The following is an 18,190-nucleotide window of genomic DNA, read 5'->3' as shown; positions in this document are numbered from 1 at the left end:
TTATTCTCTTTCTTTTAATTGTTTAAGCAAGGCCATGAGCAACCACTGGCTGGAAAATTACTGCTCCAACTTTCCTTGTTTAACATGCTTAAATGACTTGCAAAAAACAGGTTTTTAGGTTTGTGATCATGAGTTTGAGCAAGCTCCAGGAGATAGTGAAGGACAGGGAAGACTGGCATGCTGCAGTCCACAGGGTCACAGAGTTGGACACTGACTAAGTGACTGAACAACACGGTTGGTGATGTGGAGACGGGGTGATAGAAAGATCCGAGTTGCAAAGGTCTAGGGAATCAGCACCACAATTTAGTAAATCTTTCATTTATCAGGAGCAGGACCCTTGGCCAGAATTTCTACATCTGACGAATAGGAATAATGATATTGAGCTTAGATGCCTGTAACGAAAAGAACTGAACGACTTTAAAATACTCTTATCCTAGTAAAGTGTTTTTCTCTTGGCATTCGGTAAGATCTTGGTCCAAGGAAGACCCAGGAGATGAATAAGTAAATCAAATTACACAGGTGCGTTTGACTAGCGAGAAGCCATTTTAGCCTAGACTCGGTGACCTTGGGCTCTGGTCTGGGTTTGTAAAATGTCTCTCCCTCTGCCGATCCCCTGGGTCCCAGCTCCAGCCCAAGGCCAAACCTCTGGTCTGGAGCTTTGCATATGCTCCACTGACAACTGCCAAGCGCAGTCCTATGGTGGCGTAGGAAGAAAAAGTCAGCCTCACCACCTCCCGGTGAAGCGAAAACACCACCAAGATAAACCTTTCAGGGGGATTCAGGCCCTAGCCCAGCCTTATCCCTGCATCAAAGCCACCCCCTACCCCGTACTCCCCGGAGGCTACAGCCTCCTCCGTTCCAGGGCGGAGCTGGGCCTGCTGCGAGGGCTCCCCGCCTTCCCGGAGTCGGGCCTAATGGCGGGGGCTTTTCTTTTCACCCGCCGGGGCTGAGGCTCTTCCCACCTCCCCCCCTCGCCCCACCCGCCCCATCATTAACTGCAAGAAAAGATCCCGGCCATTTCCATTTCCTCTGCGGCTCAAGAGCCCTGTTGTTATTTAATCCCGCGGCCACCCGAGCAGCATCTTTGGCGCAGACGGCTCCACCCATCCACCTGGCCAGTTCTGCACCGCTCCCGCTTCTCCGGCGGGGCACTAGTCAGGGCGGTTGGAGAGCGGCGCCTACAGCAGCAAAGGCTGTGGCCTTCTTTAGGCCTGCGTCCCGTGAGGGTTGCGAAACACGCGGGAGTGGAGGGGAGCACTAGCCGGGGCAGCAGAGGACGGGCGGACGCCGGAGCACTGCGGACATTACACTGGGGTGGGAGGAAGTGGGGCGCTGCCAGGCGAGAGCCAGGTCTCTAGCTGAGTAGCCAGTCCACTCCGGGGGGTACTAGGGCCGGAAAAGGCTCGGCCCAGTCCTGTCCACACCCAAGAGGTGGGGGAGGGGTGCTCTGCACTTATTCAAGGGAGACTCCGCCTCAGGAAGGGAACCAGATTCACTCAGTAACCCCCCACTCCGCCCTTCTTTGATATGGACCTTTGACATTTTCTTAAAATTTTTGGTAAACACAGCTTCAAGACCCTTCCCCCCCGACGCCCCTACTCTAGAGAAAGAGAAGGCCCCTAGCAGGGGTCCTCCCGTTCCCCGCCCTCTGACTGCGGCGGGTAGAAATCCCTGGATCTAGGTGTGTCCTCCCCCACCCAGCTCTTAGCCCAGGATCCTGAGGTCGCAGTGTTTCCCCCCCACCACCCCGCCCCCAGCAACACGGACGGTTCCAACCCAGGTCCGCAGTGGCGTGAAGGTAGCCTTTACCTCCTCTCGCAGGCTGGGAGGGGGTACAGCCCGCGCAGCTGAACCAGCTGCAGCAGTCGCCGCCACCCTCCATTCATAAAGGAAAAAAAAAAAAGCAACAACAACCTCCACCCCTCTTTGTAAAAGAGCGACGGCCCCTGGAGGAGCGAGAGCCAACCCCAGCAATCACGGGTTAAGTCCTTTTCCGGCCCCCCATTCATAAAAAAAGGAACGCGGCGCATGCGCGCGCGGGGTCTCTTGTGCCCACCCATTCATAGAATCGCGAGCGGCGCGCGTGCGCACTGGAGCTCCCTTCCCTCCCATTCATAAAAAAGCCATTTTCCCAGGCAGTGGTTGCAACATCGCCGCGGAGGCAGTGAGAGAAGCTGACAGCGCGGAGCTGGCGCTGCGGAGCGCAGGGAGCCGAGCCTGTTCCTCCGGCCGGCGTCTGCGAGGATAGCGGCGTCCGATCCGCTCGGGTTCGGGGGTTTACACAGACGTGGAGCAATGCTTGTGACTCTGCGGCTCCTCAAAGTAAGTCCTCGACCGGTTTCGGGATGTGAAGCTACCCTTCTCTGAGTCGCAACGCGACTCCCCCTCGGGCTGGGGCAGATGCTGCGCTATGTCTATACGCGCCTCAATGTTCTTTCCCTCTCCCTGCGCCTCCTGGAGCAGCTGCGGTGCGCCGCAGCTCCCTGACGCCCTCGGCTGGGCCAGTTAGGCGCCGGGGGTGCTCACAGCCTGGCACCGGCGTTTCCGACCCCCGGGCATTGCCAAGCCGGGCTTTCCCACTCTACCACTCAGAAGCACCGTGCGTGTCCCGGGAGTTTGCTTCTGGCCTGGCCCCTTTCCACCTACCACTACCCACCTCGGGTGCTGGAACAGGCGATTTTGGGCTCCGTGAGGAGCCACCTCTTGGGTCCGGCGGGCGCCTTCACCCTGGGCGGCTCGCCCACCCTGGGCTCTCTGCCCACGGTGCCAGTCTGCCGTAGATCTCCCCAGCCCGCCGCAGAGGCCTATGCTCGACGTAGGTTTTAGTTTACCCTTCGGAGCCGTGATGGACTAGGTTTCTTTCCTTCTGCCTACCCCTCGATGGTCAGCGCAGGGCTGGCCCGGGACTGGGCATTTCTGCTCTCTCTTTGATGAGGCGGTTCCTCGCCGTCTGACCTTTGCTCTGCTGCCGCATTTTATGCTGTGCAACTGCCTTGCAGTTGCCTTCCTTTCCCCGGCCTCTGCAGGGGCCAAGGCTCCTCGGCCTCCTCGTGTCCCCCTATACTCTGGCACCGAATTGTGCCAGGCCCCGAGGCTCCCGGCCGCTCTGGGGCTGTGGTGGGGGCTGAAGGTGCGTTTACATAACGCCAGGCGTGTGGGAGCTGGAGGAAGAGGTTGCGTGCGTAGGAGAGATAAGTCTCCCGCCTTCCCTCCTTCCTTCTTGGTGGTACCAGGCTTGACATCACCGAGAAGAAAGAAGGACAGAGACGGTACGTTATGAAAATTCTGAATCGCCAAGGCTTGGGAGGCAATGAAGGGGGGTAAGGGCAGGTTTGGCCAGCCACGACAGCTGGAGCTTGGCTCCATATCACTGGGGCCAGGGCTAGGGCCAGGGCTGTGCCCAGTTTCCCCTCCCTGCAGACGATCAAAAAGCATTTAGACAGTAGCTGCTCTTGTGCAAGAAGCCAGTTTCTCAATTCTCTTTGATTGAGGACTGGGGGTTGTGGGCAGAAGAAGCAAGAGAGGTGGAAAATGGTTGCATGGCTAGATGGGCTGAGTGATGAAGGAAAGAAGAGAACTGGGCTGGAGGGCTGGATGGTGGGCAGAGGGGACAGATGCTGGCTGCCTCATGCACCAGCTGCTGGATGGGTATCCATTTTGCCAGGCCTGGATGAGGGGGCAGAAGGCTGCCTTGTGGCCCACTAGGGCTCGGAGGGCACCTCTCCCCTCAGGATGATTTGTGAAGAAAGGAAGGGTGTGTGTTCAATGGGGTGCCCAGACCCAGCGTGAACCCCCTCTTTCCTGCTTCCAAACCAGTGAGCATGATTCTCTCCACTTTGGGGGTTGGGTAAGAGAAAGTGCCTGTCAGTCTGGTTCGCTGACTGAGGAGGCTCTCAGTGCCTCTGAGCCTCTCAGGGATACAAAGCTGGGAGGTAAAAGCCCAGAGCATTTAGGAAATGTGGGTTTATCAACGTCTTAATCAGCTCGGTCTGGCCTGAGGCCCTGCCCAATATTGCACTGGTGATTTCACAATGTTTAGAGTTCCCTGGATCTTAACACAAATGGGGCATAAACATCTGAAAATTTCAGTTTTTCCCCTTAGTGAAAGACTAAGTGGGTATGGGGCAGACTAGGAAAGGGTGGGCAGCCACCGACACCCTTCCACCTCTACCACCCTCCCTCTACCCCCCGCCCCCTTTCTCTGTCTCCCTCTATCTCTTTAAGGAGAAGAGTAGGAAAGAAATTGTAGACACGTCCGGTATAAAATCAGACTGCCTCTTTCCTAGCCCTTGGGAGGGTCCTCACTTGCCAGAAGGCTCTAGATGAATTCTAATATGAACAGTGCACATCCTGACCAACTGAGCTGCATGGCTAGTACAAGGTAGGCGTTTTGGTGGCAGATTTGTAAAATCTCCTTGATGGACAAATGCTCAGTGAGGACGACATCTCTTGGTTATCTTCCTTTTTAGATTCTTACTCTCTGTTCTGTGGAGAATAAGTGCTCTCCTGCTCATTCCCACCACCTTTTCTACTAGTACCCTCGGAAATGGCAACATCTCCTTAGAGCTTCCAAGGGGCTTTGTGGGAGGAGACTGACCACCTGGAACAGAATGATTCCTAGTTAAAGCAGGGCAGAGGCTGAAGACATTTGGAGCTTGCAGGTGTCATTTTTGCTTTTATCCTTCCAGAATAGGTGGAGAGACCAGAATTTTAAAATTAAGGGAGGAAAAAACACCCATTAACACTTCAGAAATGGCCCCTGAGATGTACTGCTCTGGAATGCTTGGGATCACATGTGTGGAATTCTCTTCCAATTTTTGATGCTGTTAGTCCCTTCATGTCACATCTTCCAGCACCAGTTTTTGGGGTCCCACAAGCCTTTTTCTTTTCCCAGGCTCTCCTCTTGGGTAGGGCGCAGGTAATGGTACCAGGGTGCTTAGAAAGGAGCCCCTTCTCTTCAGAGAAGGAGTTCAGTGTAAAAACTATGGGATTCAGTTTGGTTCTGCATCCAGAGTTGTCTGTCATCTGGCCCCAACTGAGGCAGGAGTTTCCCTGTGAGGAAAACCTCTGGATCTAGGGACAGAATTGAAAATGTTGGATTTGGGATATCAATATGACTGTGTTTTTAAGGAAGGGGAAGGGCAAGAGTGGAGAAGCTTCCATCGCATGGCCAACCTGGAGCTATTGGACAGAAGGGAAAGCAATGACTCACTGGAATATATTTTTACTCTTTCAAAAGAGCCAGAGGAAGAAGGTGATGAAGGGCAACATAACGGAAGACTGTATTACCTCTTCTAGACCAAGGTAGGGAACTGGGTCAGAGCAGATGAGAGGTTAGGAAACTTGGGCTTAGTCTCCCCATCTGCAGAGTGGGGAGAAAACCCCCCGCGCCCACCCAGGGGCCAGGGCCAGCCGAGCAGCTAGCCAAGTGTGCAGGGCTGGGGCTGTGCCCATGTTACTAGGGGTGCCTGTTAGGAGGGCCTGGTTGTAAGGAAGCCCCTTCCTCCACAGGAGACGTGGGGTACTTCTTGATGTACAGAGGGGAGGATGCGGAGCTCTCAAGGGGGCCTGGGGCCACCCTGCAGATCCAGACAGCTGACAAGGCTGGGGATGTATCCGGGACATGTGGCTGGGTTTAAGAGGCTCCACTGTTCAGCTGTGATCATGATTGTTCTTTCCAAGGACAGTCAGTAGAGGAAGCAAGGGCACCAGGGAGGGAGCACAGATGTGCTGGATCTTGTGGAGGAGGGAAGGGGCCCTTCTGGGGCAGGTGGCCATTTGCAGAAAAGTGGTTTCCCTTGTCTTTTTCTGGTTGGGGGGAGGGAGAGTCATTTCCTGCCCCCTCCCAGGAGTAAGCTAAAACCTATTATTGTAACTCCAGTTCTTAGTGGAGGATGGTGAGACCAATAAAGTGATCTTTGTGCCAATGGGGGTGGGAGTCCCTCCCTGGGGTTTAGGCTCCTGGTCCCCCACCCCCAAACTCTGATGCAGGCCAGGGGTTCTAAAACTGTACCAGTATTTAACAGGCTTCTTCTAGCTCCATTCTTTTCTCACTCTTGACTTCTAATCCCTCTTTAAGGGGATCTGAGCAGACAACAGTTATGAGGGGAATACATCAAAGCCAAAATGTGTAGCTGGTTAAAATAGTCCAGAACCAAAAACTACAGCAAGACCTCTCCAACTCAGCCTTGTACAGGGGCTCTGGAGCTCAGCTGACTGATTGTGGAAAAAGAAGTTTGGGAACTGATAACTGAGGATGAGACTAAGTGAGGATAAGCAGCTGTTTTCTTTTGTGATCTCTGACAGGTTATGGCCAGAGGTCAGCTCCTAGTGTGGTGCTGGAATTGGGGGCGGGGGAGGGCGGTGGAGGCGGGGCAAGAATTCTCAGACAAATCCAGCTGTCTAAATGCCTTATTCTCAGCCAAGATGATCTCCCTCTGTGTAGGGTACAGGGAAGACAAGCTCTGGCTTCCCTCGTTCCCCTCACCCCCTTTATTTTTTTTAAATGTGTCATGTGGGATCTTAAGGATCTTTAGTGAATTGTAGTTCCCTGACCAGGGATTGAACTCTTGCACCCTGCATTGAGGATATGGAGTCTTAACCACTGGATTATCAGAGAAGTTCCTCCCTTCCTCCCCTTTAAAGTCTTTCTGAAGCAATAATTGGAGCTTAATGAAATGAGATGTTGTCCCAAAGAACCCAAGGGATAGTGGCAGATGTAGCAGTGGGCTGTCACGCAGCCTGTTGTTTAGTTGCTCAGTTGTGTCCAATCTTTGCAATGCCATGGACTGACTGCATCCTGCCAGACTCCTCTGACCATGGGATTTCCCAGGCAAGAATACTGGAGTAGGTTGCCATTCCCTTTGCCAGAGGATCTTCCTGACCCAGGGATAGAACCCGTGTTTCGTGCATTGCTTAGAGACCTTTTTCTCTGAGCTGTTAAAGGGTTAAACAACCTTCCCTGAAAGCATCTGCTAGGACTGAACGAGGCAGTACAAAAAGTGCCCCTTCGTTCAGAGCTTTTTGTCAGTTTGGCATTAGCTGACCTGTAGTTTTCAAAGTACAGCTGTCAGATTTTCCTAATATTTCCCAACTCCTCTCCCCGGGTTAAGTCCAGGGGAAGTGGTGGATGGCTGGAGCTGACATTTAACATGGGTCTTGATTCTTTCCAGCCAGCCTGCACTGAGCTGTGTGTCACCTTGATGCTCAGCCTCTCCCCGCAGGTATCATAGACTACAAATACAGGGCGTTGTGCTCTAGGCTTTTTAATATCACTGACTCGCTATTCTTTCTTCTGCCTTCCTCTTACCCTAGCTCCTCCTCTTCGCCACAGACCTGGACCAGGAAGCCACATCCATGAATGTGCCCTGGGGACCCTGAAGTTCAGCTTTACAGGTGGGAGGAGAGGGGATTCCCACCCACTCTAGGCTTCCCTTTTAGGGGCTGCTTTGTGGTGAGATCCTACAAGTGAGACCCATTCAACCTTAAGAAAACTAAAAATGAAAATGCTTAGTAAAATGGAGGTGTGTTGAGGACAAAAGAGACAGCAAAGAAAACGGAGTTGGAAGCAGAAATGTCTTAAGCACTGAAGCTTCCTTTAGTGACAGGTTTCAAAGCCCTGGCCCCCCACTCTCCACACTGAAAATTCCCCTAACTGGGGGCCAGTCTGATACCAGCCCTGTCTGGCTTCATTTCCAGACTGGTTGGGTTAACAGCCCGAAGATGGCCTGATGAGGTTCCCCGAGGGCTGATGGCAGACCCGGGAGACTGGCAGAGTTCTTAGCTACAAGAGAGAAGGGTGCTTTCACGCCCTTCCCTGAATATCCAGAAGTTACTGCAAGTCCCGGCAACGGGGATGACTGGGTTCAAGTCCTGCCCTGACCATTTGCCTGCTCTATGACCCTCTGTTCTTCTGTTTCTTCCTCTGCAAAGTAGGTGTTATTCTCCAAAGTGATGGTGAGGATTTAAGGAGAACATCACTGAGGATTTAGCACAGATCCTGGCACCAAGAAATGTTTCATAAATACTAGATGCTTTCCTAACTATTAATTACTATTAAAAAGTTGGAGTGGAGGTAAAAGTTTCCTTTCCTCGTGCTAATCCATAAGGCTGTCACCTACAACTCCACAGAGGTGCTTCTCTGGCTAAGTGGAGTGCTGGCTTTGTTTCTCTGTCCACAGTCTTCCAAATGGGCCATCAGTCTCCCAAACAACCTAAAAGAAGCAAAAGCCTCCTCTCTCCTATTTGTATTACAAATCTCTTCCTTCCTTGCAGGGGAAACAGAGTACATATTAAACTACACTTAAGTTCGGCAGTGTTGGGTAGACTGGACGGTAGGTGTATCCCAGTGAGTAGAGACTGATCTTTGAAACTGAGGAATGGGAAAGTGGGGGTTTGAAACTTCACTTAGCTGTGCTGAAGTGTTATCTATCAGGCTATCAGCAAGTATTTTTTTTCATGTGAGTCAAATGAATTCAACCGTCCTGTAGAGGGACGGTCCCAGCTAACTAGGAGATGAAGCCTGAGAAGATTGGAGACCTATAGGTCTGAGCCAGCTGCTGGCTTTTGCTGGGCTGTAGCCAGAAGGAATCCTGCATCAGTGTTATGATGGGGAAGATGCATTTTAGAATATGCTGGCTGGAGCCATCCAGGGCGTGGCTTGCCCTGAGACAGCTGAGTTACCAGGGACCCAGCTCCCACCCTCTTGTCTGGCCCTAAGTGCAGACCCAGATGTTGACAGCTGCCCCTGGAGGGTGATAGGAGTGGGGTAATGCCAATATCCCATTGCCAGCAGCCACTGTCCCCACCCTGGCTTCCTGGAGGGACTTTTCCAGGAATCTGCCTTGTGATGAGTCCAGGGCCTGTTAAAATCTGAGCATTGTTCATGCCTTTGATTCATCCATAGAAAGTGTGCTCGTTGTTTAAAGAATCTCAGGAATAGGATTGGAGGAAGGAGAGTGGGTGATCGGTTTAGGGGAGGGAGTACCCACAGCGTGGCAAGTCCCAGCCCTGGTCCTAAGAAATGAAAGCTCAACTACATGGGGCAATACAACCTTCAAACTGCCACTGACATTTTGTTGGCAGGACCCTGAGCTTTGTGACCTGAGCTTCTGGCATAAGGGAATCACGTTGTCTTTGTCTGGGGTGGGGGTTCTGGCGGAGGCACCTCTTGGCTGGCGCCAGAGAGTCGTCTCCTGAGCCTCTGTCAGCATTTTCCATTCTTTTGCCTAGTCACACCTTTTCCTCCAAGCAAAGAGCTGGAACCCGGGGCTCCTAACTCTTCTTTTTTTGACCCCAAACCCATTTATTCTAGAAGCAAGGCTTTAGAATCCCTGCAAAGAACAAAGTGAGCCCACTTTAGCATTCCTGAAGTTCTGCCCCATGACCAGCTTGAGCCTTGGAAAAAATTCCTCTCCCAAAATACTCAACTGACATCTCCCATCCAGCCCCAAACCCAGGACCCCTAAAGGAGGCTGTCTCGGCAAAGAACGACTTCCTGGTGGCAAACCTGCCTGACACTGAAGTCACACTCTGCCGTAGGAAAGTCTCCTCGTTGAAGATGATGCTTTCCTGACATGTGGAGGGAACACAAGGCAGGAGAGAGGCTATCCCCAGGCACACATTCTCCGAAATGGGAAAAACTGCACAGAAACACCAGCATCTCTTAAGTAGATAGGGCTGTGGGACCAAAGCCAGTAGTTCATGGCCTTTGTGAAGGGGAAATATCAGTTGACTGAGCAATGAACCTTGTAGAAAAGACTTAGTGCTTTTTTCTGCATTTTGCAGTACACAGATGAGAACCCTGGGGATAAGCTCCCTTTCATTCACTTCATGAACTTTGCACCTAGACTGAGCTTTTTATTTCAGTCAGGCTAGAAAGCATCTAAGAAGTCCTTCCCCAACAACTGAACCATTTCTAATCAAACCATTGTTTCCAAGCAGAGGAAGTATAATGCAGAGTGTCCTGAATGGCTTTTCTCTCTCTATCTCTTCATTCTTTATTATAGACATTGATAAGTATGGATGTGTCACTCAGAGCCAGGTATCTCCTGTGATTGGAATACTAGGATGACTAGCTGGGGCCCAAGTCTGGAGGGATGTGAGGTTAGAACTGGAAGTGGAAACCTATCCACATCCTATTCTTAGGTACCACTTTTTTTTTTTTTTTTTAAGTTTAATTGTTTTTAAGTTGATGTGTTGTATTTTCTTTTTTTTTTTTTAATTAATTTTATTTTATTTTTAAACTTTACATAATTGTATTAGTTTTGCCAAATATCAAAATGAATCCACCACAGGTATACATGTGTTCCCCATCCTGAACCCTTCTCCCTCCTCCCTCCCCATGTATTTTCATTTTTATTCAGTTTAAGGATTTTTCTCATTTTTTGTCACTGCATGTGGGATCTTATTTCCCCAACCAGGGATCGAATCCCCACCCCCGGCAGTGGAAGCTTGGGAGTCTTAATAACCACTAGACTGCCAGGGAAGTCCCTAGGTATCACCTTTGAGGCAAGATGAACCTAATAGCAGAGGTACCGTCCGCTCTCCAAATTAGAACATCATTAGCATCTTGAAAAAGCATTTACTGAAGCCCTACCCCATAGCACATTAATCCAATGTGGTTTGTTTTTTTTTTTTTCAAAGGTGGTTATCATCTCCTTCTATCTTCACCCTGGCTGTCTGTTCTATCCCCCAGCCACAAGCCCAGTGGAATCTTCCCAGAGTCTAATCTTTCTCTGGGATTCCAAATTGGGCAGAGGTCTTGGCCTCTGCTGCTATTTCTTTAAATTGATCTCCAGCCGAATTCCGAATGTAAAGGTCAGCAGGCGAGGAAATGGCACTTCTAATAGAAAACAATGTGCACTTTCTAAATTTGAACCAAGCCGTTTCCGCTCTTTGATTTAAGTGACTTCCTGGGGTTCCGTGTCAGGCACTGCAGTTGAATCTCTGGCCAGTTTCCAACTTAAAATTGCACTCTCTCGGTGAAATTAGAAACTGATCCAGGCTTGGCTTAGCTATTCTAGTAAACAGCATTTAGGCTGAATGTTTAGCTCAGTATTTGGAAATGGGTGAAGTGAGTGCCCCTCGGAGAGGATTTCCCATCCAAGTTGTCGGAGGGCACCTGTCCAGGGGTTATTAGCCACTGGAGGTTGTTGCTCTTAGAAGTAGTAGTAATAAGTTAATATTCTGGATGTGTAGGCATCAGATACAGCTCCTCCTTCTCTTGTGACTATCTGAAATAAAGGCTTTTGTTTATCTAGTTGATAAAAACTCCACGGGAGCACACAGGGACTGACTAAAGTAGTCACCACATCCTCACACTCAGCATAACACTTGGTACTTATTAGTCATGCTTATTAGTGCTCAGGAAATCCAAAGGTTGCTCTCTGGGATGGTCTTAAATTACAGTACATGCTGTGTGTCAGGCAAAATGCTAGGTCCTGGATATGCATTTTTTTCATTTGGTTCTTACAAGAACCCATTTTACAGGTGACAGTACTAAGGCATAGAAGTTAAAGAACCTCATTCACAGCAGCACTGCTAGGCAAAGGTGAGAACTTGAACTTGGATCTAATTACAGAGCCTGCATTTATAACTGCTAAGCTCTGTCTTAAATCAGAAGCATGTTTCATGGGGATTATAAGAATGAACATGGATGGCCCAAGTTTGAGCCCCAGTTCTGCTACTAATGGTTTTGTGTGACTTTGGACAAGTTACTTTGAACATTAGTTTCCTATAACTAGAAAAGGGGTAATGGTAGTTACATTCTAGGGTTATTGTGAAAAGTTGATAACATAATAATATGATGCTTAGAAGAGTCCTTGTAAGCGCTAAATAAGTTATTTCTACCACTTAAAATTGTCATTACTGTTAATACTAATCATCTAAGCCTTAATGCTGGGTAGTCCACCAAAGCAATCCTATTTCACTTGGGCTCCCAAGGACCTAATGGTGGATGGGGGTGTTAACAGGCCACCTATTGATGCCTGGAATCCATTCTCTTCCTCCCCGCCTACCCAGGGCCCCTAGAAGCCTGTTACTCCGCACATCCCAGGACCTCCGGCCCCATGGAGCCCCCGATCCCACAGAGCGTCCCCTTGACTCCCAGCTCAGTCATGGTCCAGCCCCTACTGGACAGCCGTACGGCCCACAGCCGGCTCCAGCACCCTCTCACCATCCTTCCCATCGACCAGATGAAGACCAGCCACGTGGAGAACGACTACATCGACAACCCTGGCCTGGCACCCCCCTCTGGCCCCAAGCGGACCCGGGGTGGAGCCCCAGAGCTGGCCCCAACCCCAGCCCGCTGTGACCAGGACGTCACCCACCACTGGATCTCCTTCAGCGGGCGCCCCAGCTCTGTGAGCAGCAGCAGCAGCACGTCCTCTGACCAGCGCCTCTTAGACCACATGGCACCCCCACCCGTGGCTGATCAGGCCTCCCCGAGGGCTGTGCGCATCCAGCCCAAGGCCATCCACTGCAAGCCGCTGGACCTTAAGGGCCCCGCTGGCCCCCCAGAGCTGGACAAGCACTTCTTGCTGTGCGAGGCCTGCGGGAAGTGTAAGTGCAAGGAGTGCGCGTCCCCCCGGACGTTGCCCTCCTGCTGGGTCTGCAACCAGGAGTGCCTGTGCTCGGCGCAGACACTGGTCAACTATGGCACCTGCATGTGCCTGGTGCAGGGCATCTTCTACCACTGCACCAACGAGGACGATGAGGGCTCCTGCGCCGACCACCCCTGCTCCTGCTCCCGCTCAAACTGCTGCGCCCGCTGGTCCTTCATGGGCGCCCTGTCCCTGGTGCTGCCCTGTCTGCTCTGCTACCTGCCCGCCACTGGCTGTGTGAAGCTGGCCCAGCGTGGCTACGACCGTCTGCGCCGCCCCGGATGCCGCTGCAAGCACACGAACAGCGTCATCTGCAAGGCAGCGGCTGGGGACGCCAAGGCCAGCAGACCGGACAAGCCTTTCTGACGCTCAGGGTCAAGTCCCAGCGCTCCGCCTGGAACCCTGGTTCCCTTCTGACACCTGAGAAGAGCATCACAGCACAGCCAGAGGTTTAGCATCCCGAGGCTGACCCTGCTAGTCCACCTACCCCCCACCCCCAGCTGCGAAAGAAACAGGGACCACCATCACCCACCCTCTCTTCCCCAAAAGGATGAAGAAGCACTTTGGGGTTGTTTTGTTCAGGATCCTGGAACTTTGTGTGAAACAGACAGTGGCAGGGGTGTGGTGTGGTTCGGGGGCGATTTTTCTTTTCCAGAAGATGGAACACAGATGTGGACACATATCCGGAAGTTGCAGCTGCTTGAATGCCTTCCTGGCCCTCCTCCTCCCTCGCTTTCTCCCTGCTCTTTTGCATTCTCTCTGGCTGCCTGGGAGGAAATCTGAGTGGCCAGGGGACTTGGAAGAAGACACTTGGAGTCTGACCATCTGTACCTTCTCCCAGCCTCCACCCCAGTCTGCCCCATCTTGGGGAAGGTGTAGACCCTGGCAATCCCTGTTGTATATACTCGGGAGCCCCCACCCCTCGTACCTTGCTCTGCCTGGAGCCATGGATGGATTTAGGAGCCACTGCACAGTACATTTTCTCCCTTCCAGCTTCCTCACTAACTCTCGGGGGTGTTCCACTCATGATACCGTCCTTCGGCTCTTACTGAGTCACAGACTCACCTGCCTGCTGTGTGCCCCCAGTTCTCTCTACCCAGATCCTTTCCAGAAACTTCACTACGGGTAGAGAAGACCGGAGCAGCAAATTTGAGACCAAATAGCATTTTGCCAATGAGTCTGAGGCTGTGGTCTCTGGATCCAGTCGTTACACGTTTTTATATCAGATACTAACGGTGTTTTAAAAAATAATAATAAAACACTTGCTTCCTTTTGGGCCACCCCCAGGAAGGGCTGATTTCAAAATCTGGGGGGCGAGCAACCTCAAGGAACACAATCCCCCCTCCCCACCAAGAAGAAGATTTTAACAGCAGAGAAGAGAGGCAGCACCTCGTGCTGGCAGAGTGATGGCTGGGTGTGGGCTTCTTCTCTCCTGATTCTGCTGCTTGCTGTCCTAGCCTTTTGTGTACAGTGTCTGTATCTTTAATGTAAATAGACAGATGGTGACAAAAGAGTCTATTTTAGTGTTAGGAGGCCCTGGCGGGGGGAGTCAGAAAAATGCAGGTGGGGGAAAGATTCTCCGGGGGACTTCTTGGGATTGAGCCCTGCTTCTGTGCATGGCCACATGAGCCCCTCCCAGCAGCCCCCAAAGACGTAGCAACTCTCTCTCAAGGTGCTAAAGGACTCAGCAAGCGCAGCTCGTCCCGTGGGTAGGTACTTGTTGCATGCAAAAGCTGTAGTGTGTCTGGTCCTTACTCCCCAGCAATTGTGTGGGGTTTTTGCTTCATGTGGTATTCTGTGCCTCCTCCCTTTCCCCCTCCCCGCCATGAGAGAAAGTAGCTTGGGTCTGAAGAGCTACCCTGGGGCGGTGTTGGAAGTGTACTGGGCACAGCCTTTGTAGCACTTCAGTTTGTTCTGTAGGAACAGAACAGCCTCCTTGAAGGAGGCAGGTAGCTGTGATGGTCACGTACCCAATGCTTCTCAAGGACTTTTTTTTTCCTTCCCTTCTTGAAGACTGGTAGTAACATCTTATGATTTAGAATAAGTTAATTGTAACTGTAGGTATTTATTGACTGGAGGAAAGGAGGGGATGTCTTATTATTTTAGGCTTTATTTATATAACATTTGCTAGCTTGTAAAAGGCGAATATGAAATCTGCGTTTTCTAAGGCTGATTCCTGTAGCTACCCTTGCCACAGTTGTCATGGATGTATGGATGTTATTGCACAAATCGGAGGCAATGATAGAAAAAACACATTCAGCCAACCACTTGTCCTAATTGAATGTATCAGATGTGTACTGAAGGGACTGGAGACGTTTTTCCTCAGAACAGGTGTGCAGAGGTTACCCCCAAAAAGAGAGGGCATACGTCCACTCTGGGAGAGGCCTCAGAACTTTCCCCAAAGCCCCTCCCTCAAATGTCTCCACGGGAAACTTGACCCAGTGGCAAGTTGCACTTTGGTGATCTTTGGTGTTCTATGTGCCCATTCTGTGGAGAACTGATTTACATAAGCTGTGTACACACACACACACACACACCCCTACCCCTACCCCACCATCTCTACAAAGACCCTTGTTTGTTTCCTGGCAAGTAGCCTCCTGAACACACACACACACACACACACACACACACACACACACACCCCCTACCCCTACCCCTCCATCTCTACAAAGACCCTTGTTTCCTGGCAAGTAGCTTCCTGAACCCTGACTTTGTGTATATAGTTGTAAACATGGATTTTTCTGGGTTTTGGTTTTCTTTTTTTCCTTCCCCTGCTTTGGCTTGTTCTTTTTGGTTTGCATCTAACCTGCTAGGTGGATGTCTGCAGAATTCTCTGTGTCCTGTGCAGTCAGCTTTCGTTCGTTCTCCCAGCTCTGTTGCATAGCAGTCCCTCAGCATGTTTTTCTGGAAAAAAGAAAAAACTGGCTTGCCTGTCGCCCCCAGGGGCCAGTCAAGGGCCACTGAGGGATCAAGCTCTCAGCAACACGACGCGTTTCTGCCGCCACTTCTGGCTGACTGTGTGTCCTGTGACCAACGGCTTGCTTGGCTGGTTTATGCCTCCTCATCTTGACCTTTTTAGCAGACTGCCAGCTGCTTCCTACTAAGGTTCAGTCTGGGATGGCTGGTGGCTCTGCCTGGAACTGGGGGTGGGATCCACAAGCCTGGGCCCAGGACCCTTGTCCTAAGGGGGTACAGCTGCTTCCCCTGGAGGGTGGGTTTGTAAAGTCCCAAAACCCTGGCAAGTGCCCTGAGAACAGGGTCTAGGAGAGCCAGACCTTTCTAGGTGGAACATGGGGTCCACCAAGGCTCCTCACTGGCTCTGTCTGGGAGGAGTGAAGACCAGTCCCTGCTGTTGACACGGGCCCCTTCACAGCTGACAGACGGAAGACTATCGTGTGATGTGTCTGGTTTTTTCAGTGCTCTGGAGTCTGCACACATCCCCTCCTGATGGTGAGGCCCAGTTAGATTATGACAAGTCCCAAGTGTGGAAAGTGTGGGTTGGGACCAGATCCCGTCACGTTCATGGTCTCCATGCTGCCCCAGGAGGTGTCCGGCGGGGTGTAGGCACCACCACTTTGCACTGTACACATCACTAGGGCATCCTATGAACTGCACTGGCCTTCTGGTTTATGTCTTGGGTAAGCATTTTCATGCCCTCTGCTTACTGTGACAGTCGACGACAAATCTTAAGCTGCCATCTTTGCTGTGGGTAAGTCGGTGTGCTGTCTTGTCTTGCTTTCTCTTCTCACTGCCCCACAGTTCAGTTTTGTGTTAAAAACAGAAAAGCTGTTCAAGGGTCCCATCCCGGCATATTTTCCCTCTTCACTGTAACCCTTTCTCATCCCACATCAAAAGTTACCACAGAAGGTTTCCTTTGTATAGAATATTTATTTTGAAGCTCTATTTTAATAGTATTTATTTTAGAAAGTCTACTATTGTAAGAGTTCTTCTGTTTGTGAAGAAAAAGCAAGTTAAAAACTGAATGTACTGATCTAGAAAATATATATAAATATATATTGTTAAATATACATAGGACTGCTGTTTCTCGTGTGTTTGTGTGTTCACACCCCTGACATCCTCACCCAGCAAGGTGTCAAAGTTTGTCAAAGAACACCTGCTAAATAGAAATGAGTGACCAGGCTCCGGCGGACAGTGTGGCGGGGGGACAGGGCTTCCTGGCCCTGGTCCTGGCTCAAGGATGACCTTAGAGCCCCTGGAGGAAAGCTTCACTTTCTGATGAAGCTGAATCCTGCCAGGTGCTGCTAAATCCTCTGGCAAGCCCTCCCCTATGCAAGAGTGTATTGGTAACAGATGGATGACCGGGAAGTGGGGGAGGTTCGTCTACCTGTCCAATTTATACAAATTCTGCAGCTCTTTTCTTTTCACCTTGGTGTTCCCCAAGCAGATTTTCACATATATTCCCACACACAGGCTTACAGAAGGCAAACAAAAAAACCCTTGGCAGTTTCCTTATTTTCTCTGGACTGGTGGCTACTGTAACAAACCCGTCCCCTTGGACTTCCATCTAGTAAATGACGTGCCTCTGCCTTCCTTTCCAACACACCTTCCATCTATCCATCTCCCCTATACCATGCAGACATTTAAATCAGGATGCAGTGAAGGGGTGGGGGGAGGCAGGGAGGAGAGACTTTAATTACTTTCATTGCATATACCAATCACAAGGAGACTTGGACTATTATTTTCAAACTGTGAACACATGCCTCCTGTTTTAAAGATATTTTTCTGTTAGCCATAAGGGGCCCAACAATGGTTGACAGAAGAAACTAGACAGACAGGTGCCATCTGGAGCCCTGAATCCAACTCTGGGTTGTCTCTGGAGTCACCAGGGATGGCATATTTCCAGTCTTTGTGAAAGCCTAAGACTCTTCTTCGAGACATCCAAACTCATGCCAAGGATCCCCTGGTAACTTCCCAAAAAGGCATAAAGGATGTCCATCCTCCTTGTGGTCTTCTCAGCACTAGAACTGCTCCAGAATAAAGACGCCAGCCTCCCCCTCAGCCAGAACTTGTGGCCTCTCCTGCTCCTGGATGTTGGTGTCTTCCTTCACTGATGACACTTGGAGGTGGTTTTCCTTTTCCTTGGCTCAATCCCAGTTACCGACACCCAGGCTTTAAGTCTTTGGTGTCTTGATAGGTGGAAGCGTAGGGCAGGCCTGCCCCTGGTTTTGTTTCTACAATTTAGAGATTAAAAATAACAGAAACCTATACAGGATGTTGGGTTTGTCTCACCCACCCAAAACCTCTTGAGGAAACAAGCTAAACAAATGTGAGCTTATTTCTTAAAAATTGGTGGCCAGAGAAAAAGCCCTGCCCGTGCCTTCGTCATCTTTCCTCTCCTGGTCCTGTTCCTCTTGGCTCCCAGTTATGAAATGACTTGGGGCAGTAACAATGCTTAGAATATAGTGAATGGTTCCTTTTTGCCAAGTCTTGAACATACTTGACTGATACCATCGTTAGTTACTTCTTCAAGATGCAGAAATTGAGGGTCAGGCCTGTCACGGTTGAAGGGTAGATGGGAAAAGGGAGAGCTGAAGGTTTAGCAACTCAGTTTGGGGCAGAAGCACAGG

At 50.7% G+C, this 18,190-nt stretch overlaps 2 protein-coding genes across 18 annotated transcripts in view; one reads left to right on the top strand and one right to left on the bottom strand.

The window, feature by feature from the left end:
• LOC147369572 (uncharacterized) overlaps nucleotides 1-18,190 on the bottom strand; it is a 545,146-nt gene that overhangs the window by 409,115 nt on the left and 117,841 nt on the right. For 5 of the 12 annotated variants that reach the window (XR_015167590.1, XR_015167589.1, XR_015167592.1 and 2 more), the window contains exon 1: nucleotides 1,810-2,018. The exons of 2 other annotated variants lie outside the window; for them this stretch is intronic. The gene's annotated coding sequence lies outside the window, so the exon portion shown is untranslated. Of the gene's footprint in view, nucleotides 1-1,809; nucleotides 2,019-2,656; nucleotides 2,822-18,190 lie in introns of those variants that run through there. 5 more of the 12 variants (XR_015167591.1, XR_015167597.1, XM_086412164.1 and 2 more) reach the window with 3 other exon arrangements.
• SPRY4 (sprouty RTK signaling antagonist 4) lies at nucleotides 1,987-16,630 on the top strand. 6 transcript variants are annotated; one of them, XM_086412160.1, is made up of 5 exons: nucleotides 2,184-2,322; nucleotides 5,240-5,304; nucleotides 7,315-7,395; nucleotides 11,491-11,551; nucleotides 12,022-16,630. In XM_086412160.1, exon 5 carries the CDS (start codon nucleotides 12,069-12,071, stop codon nucleotides 12,966-12,968), a length of 900 nt encoding a protein of 299 aa, XP_086268286.1. In that variant the 5' UTR covers nucleotides 2,184-2,322; nucleotides 5,240-5,304; nucleotides 7,315-7,395; nucleotides 11,491-11,551; nucleotides 12,022-12,068; the 3' UTR covers nucleotides 12,969-16,630. The 6 variants fall into 6 exon arrangements, with proteins under 6 accessions (XP_086268282.1, XP_086268283.1, XP_086268285.1 ...); XM_086412158.1 differs by lacking the exon at nucleotides 11,491-11,551; XM_086412157.1 differs by lacking the exons at nucleotides 5,240-5,304; nucleotides 11,491-11,551 and having other exon boundaries at nucleotides 2,127-2,322.

Source organism: Bos grunniens, chromosome 7, assembly GCF_055505025.1.
Source record: "Bos grunniens cultivar Pamir isolate PY7600 chromosome 7, Bosgru_T2T1.0, whole genome shotgun sequence".
Lineage (NCBI taxonomy): Eukaryota > Metazoa > Chordata > Mammalia > Artiodactyla > Bovidae > Bos > Bos grunniens.
The sequence above is the reverse complement of the archived record's forward strand: the minus strand, read 5'-3'. Positions and strand labels throughout refer to the sequence as shown.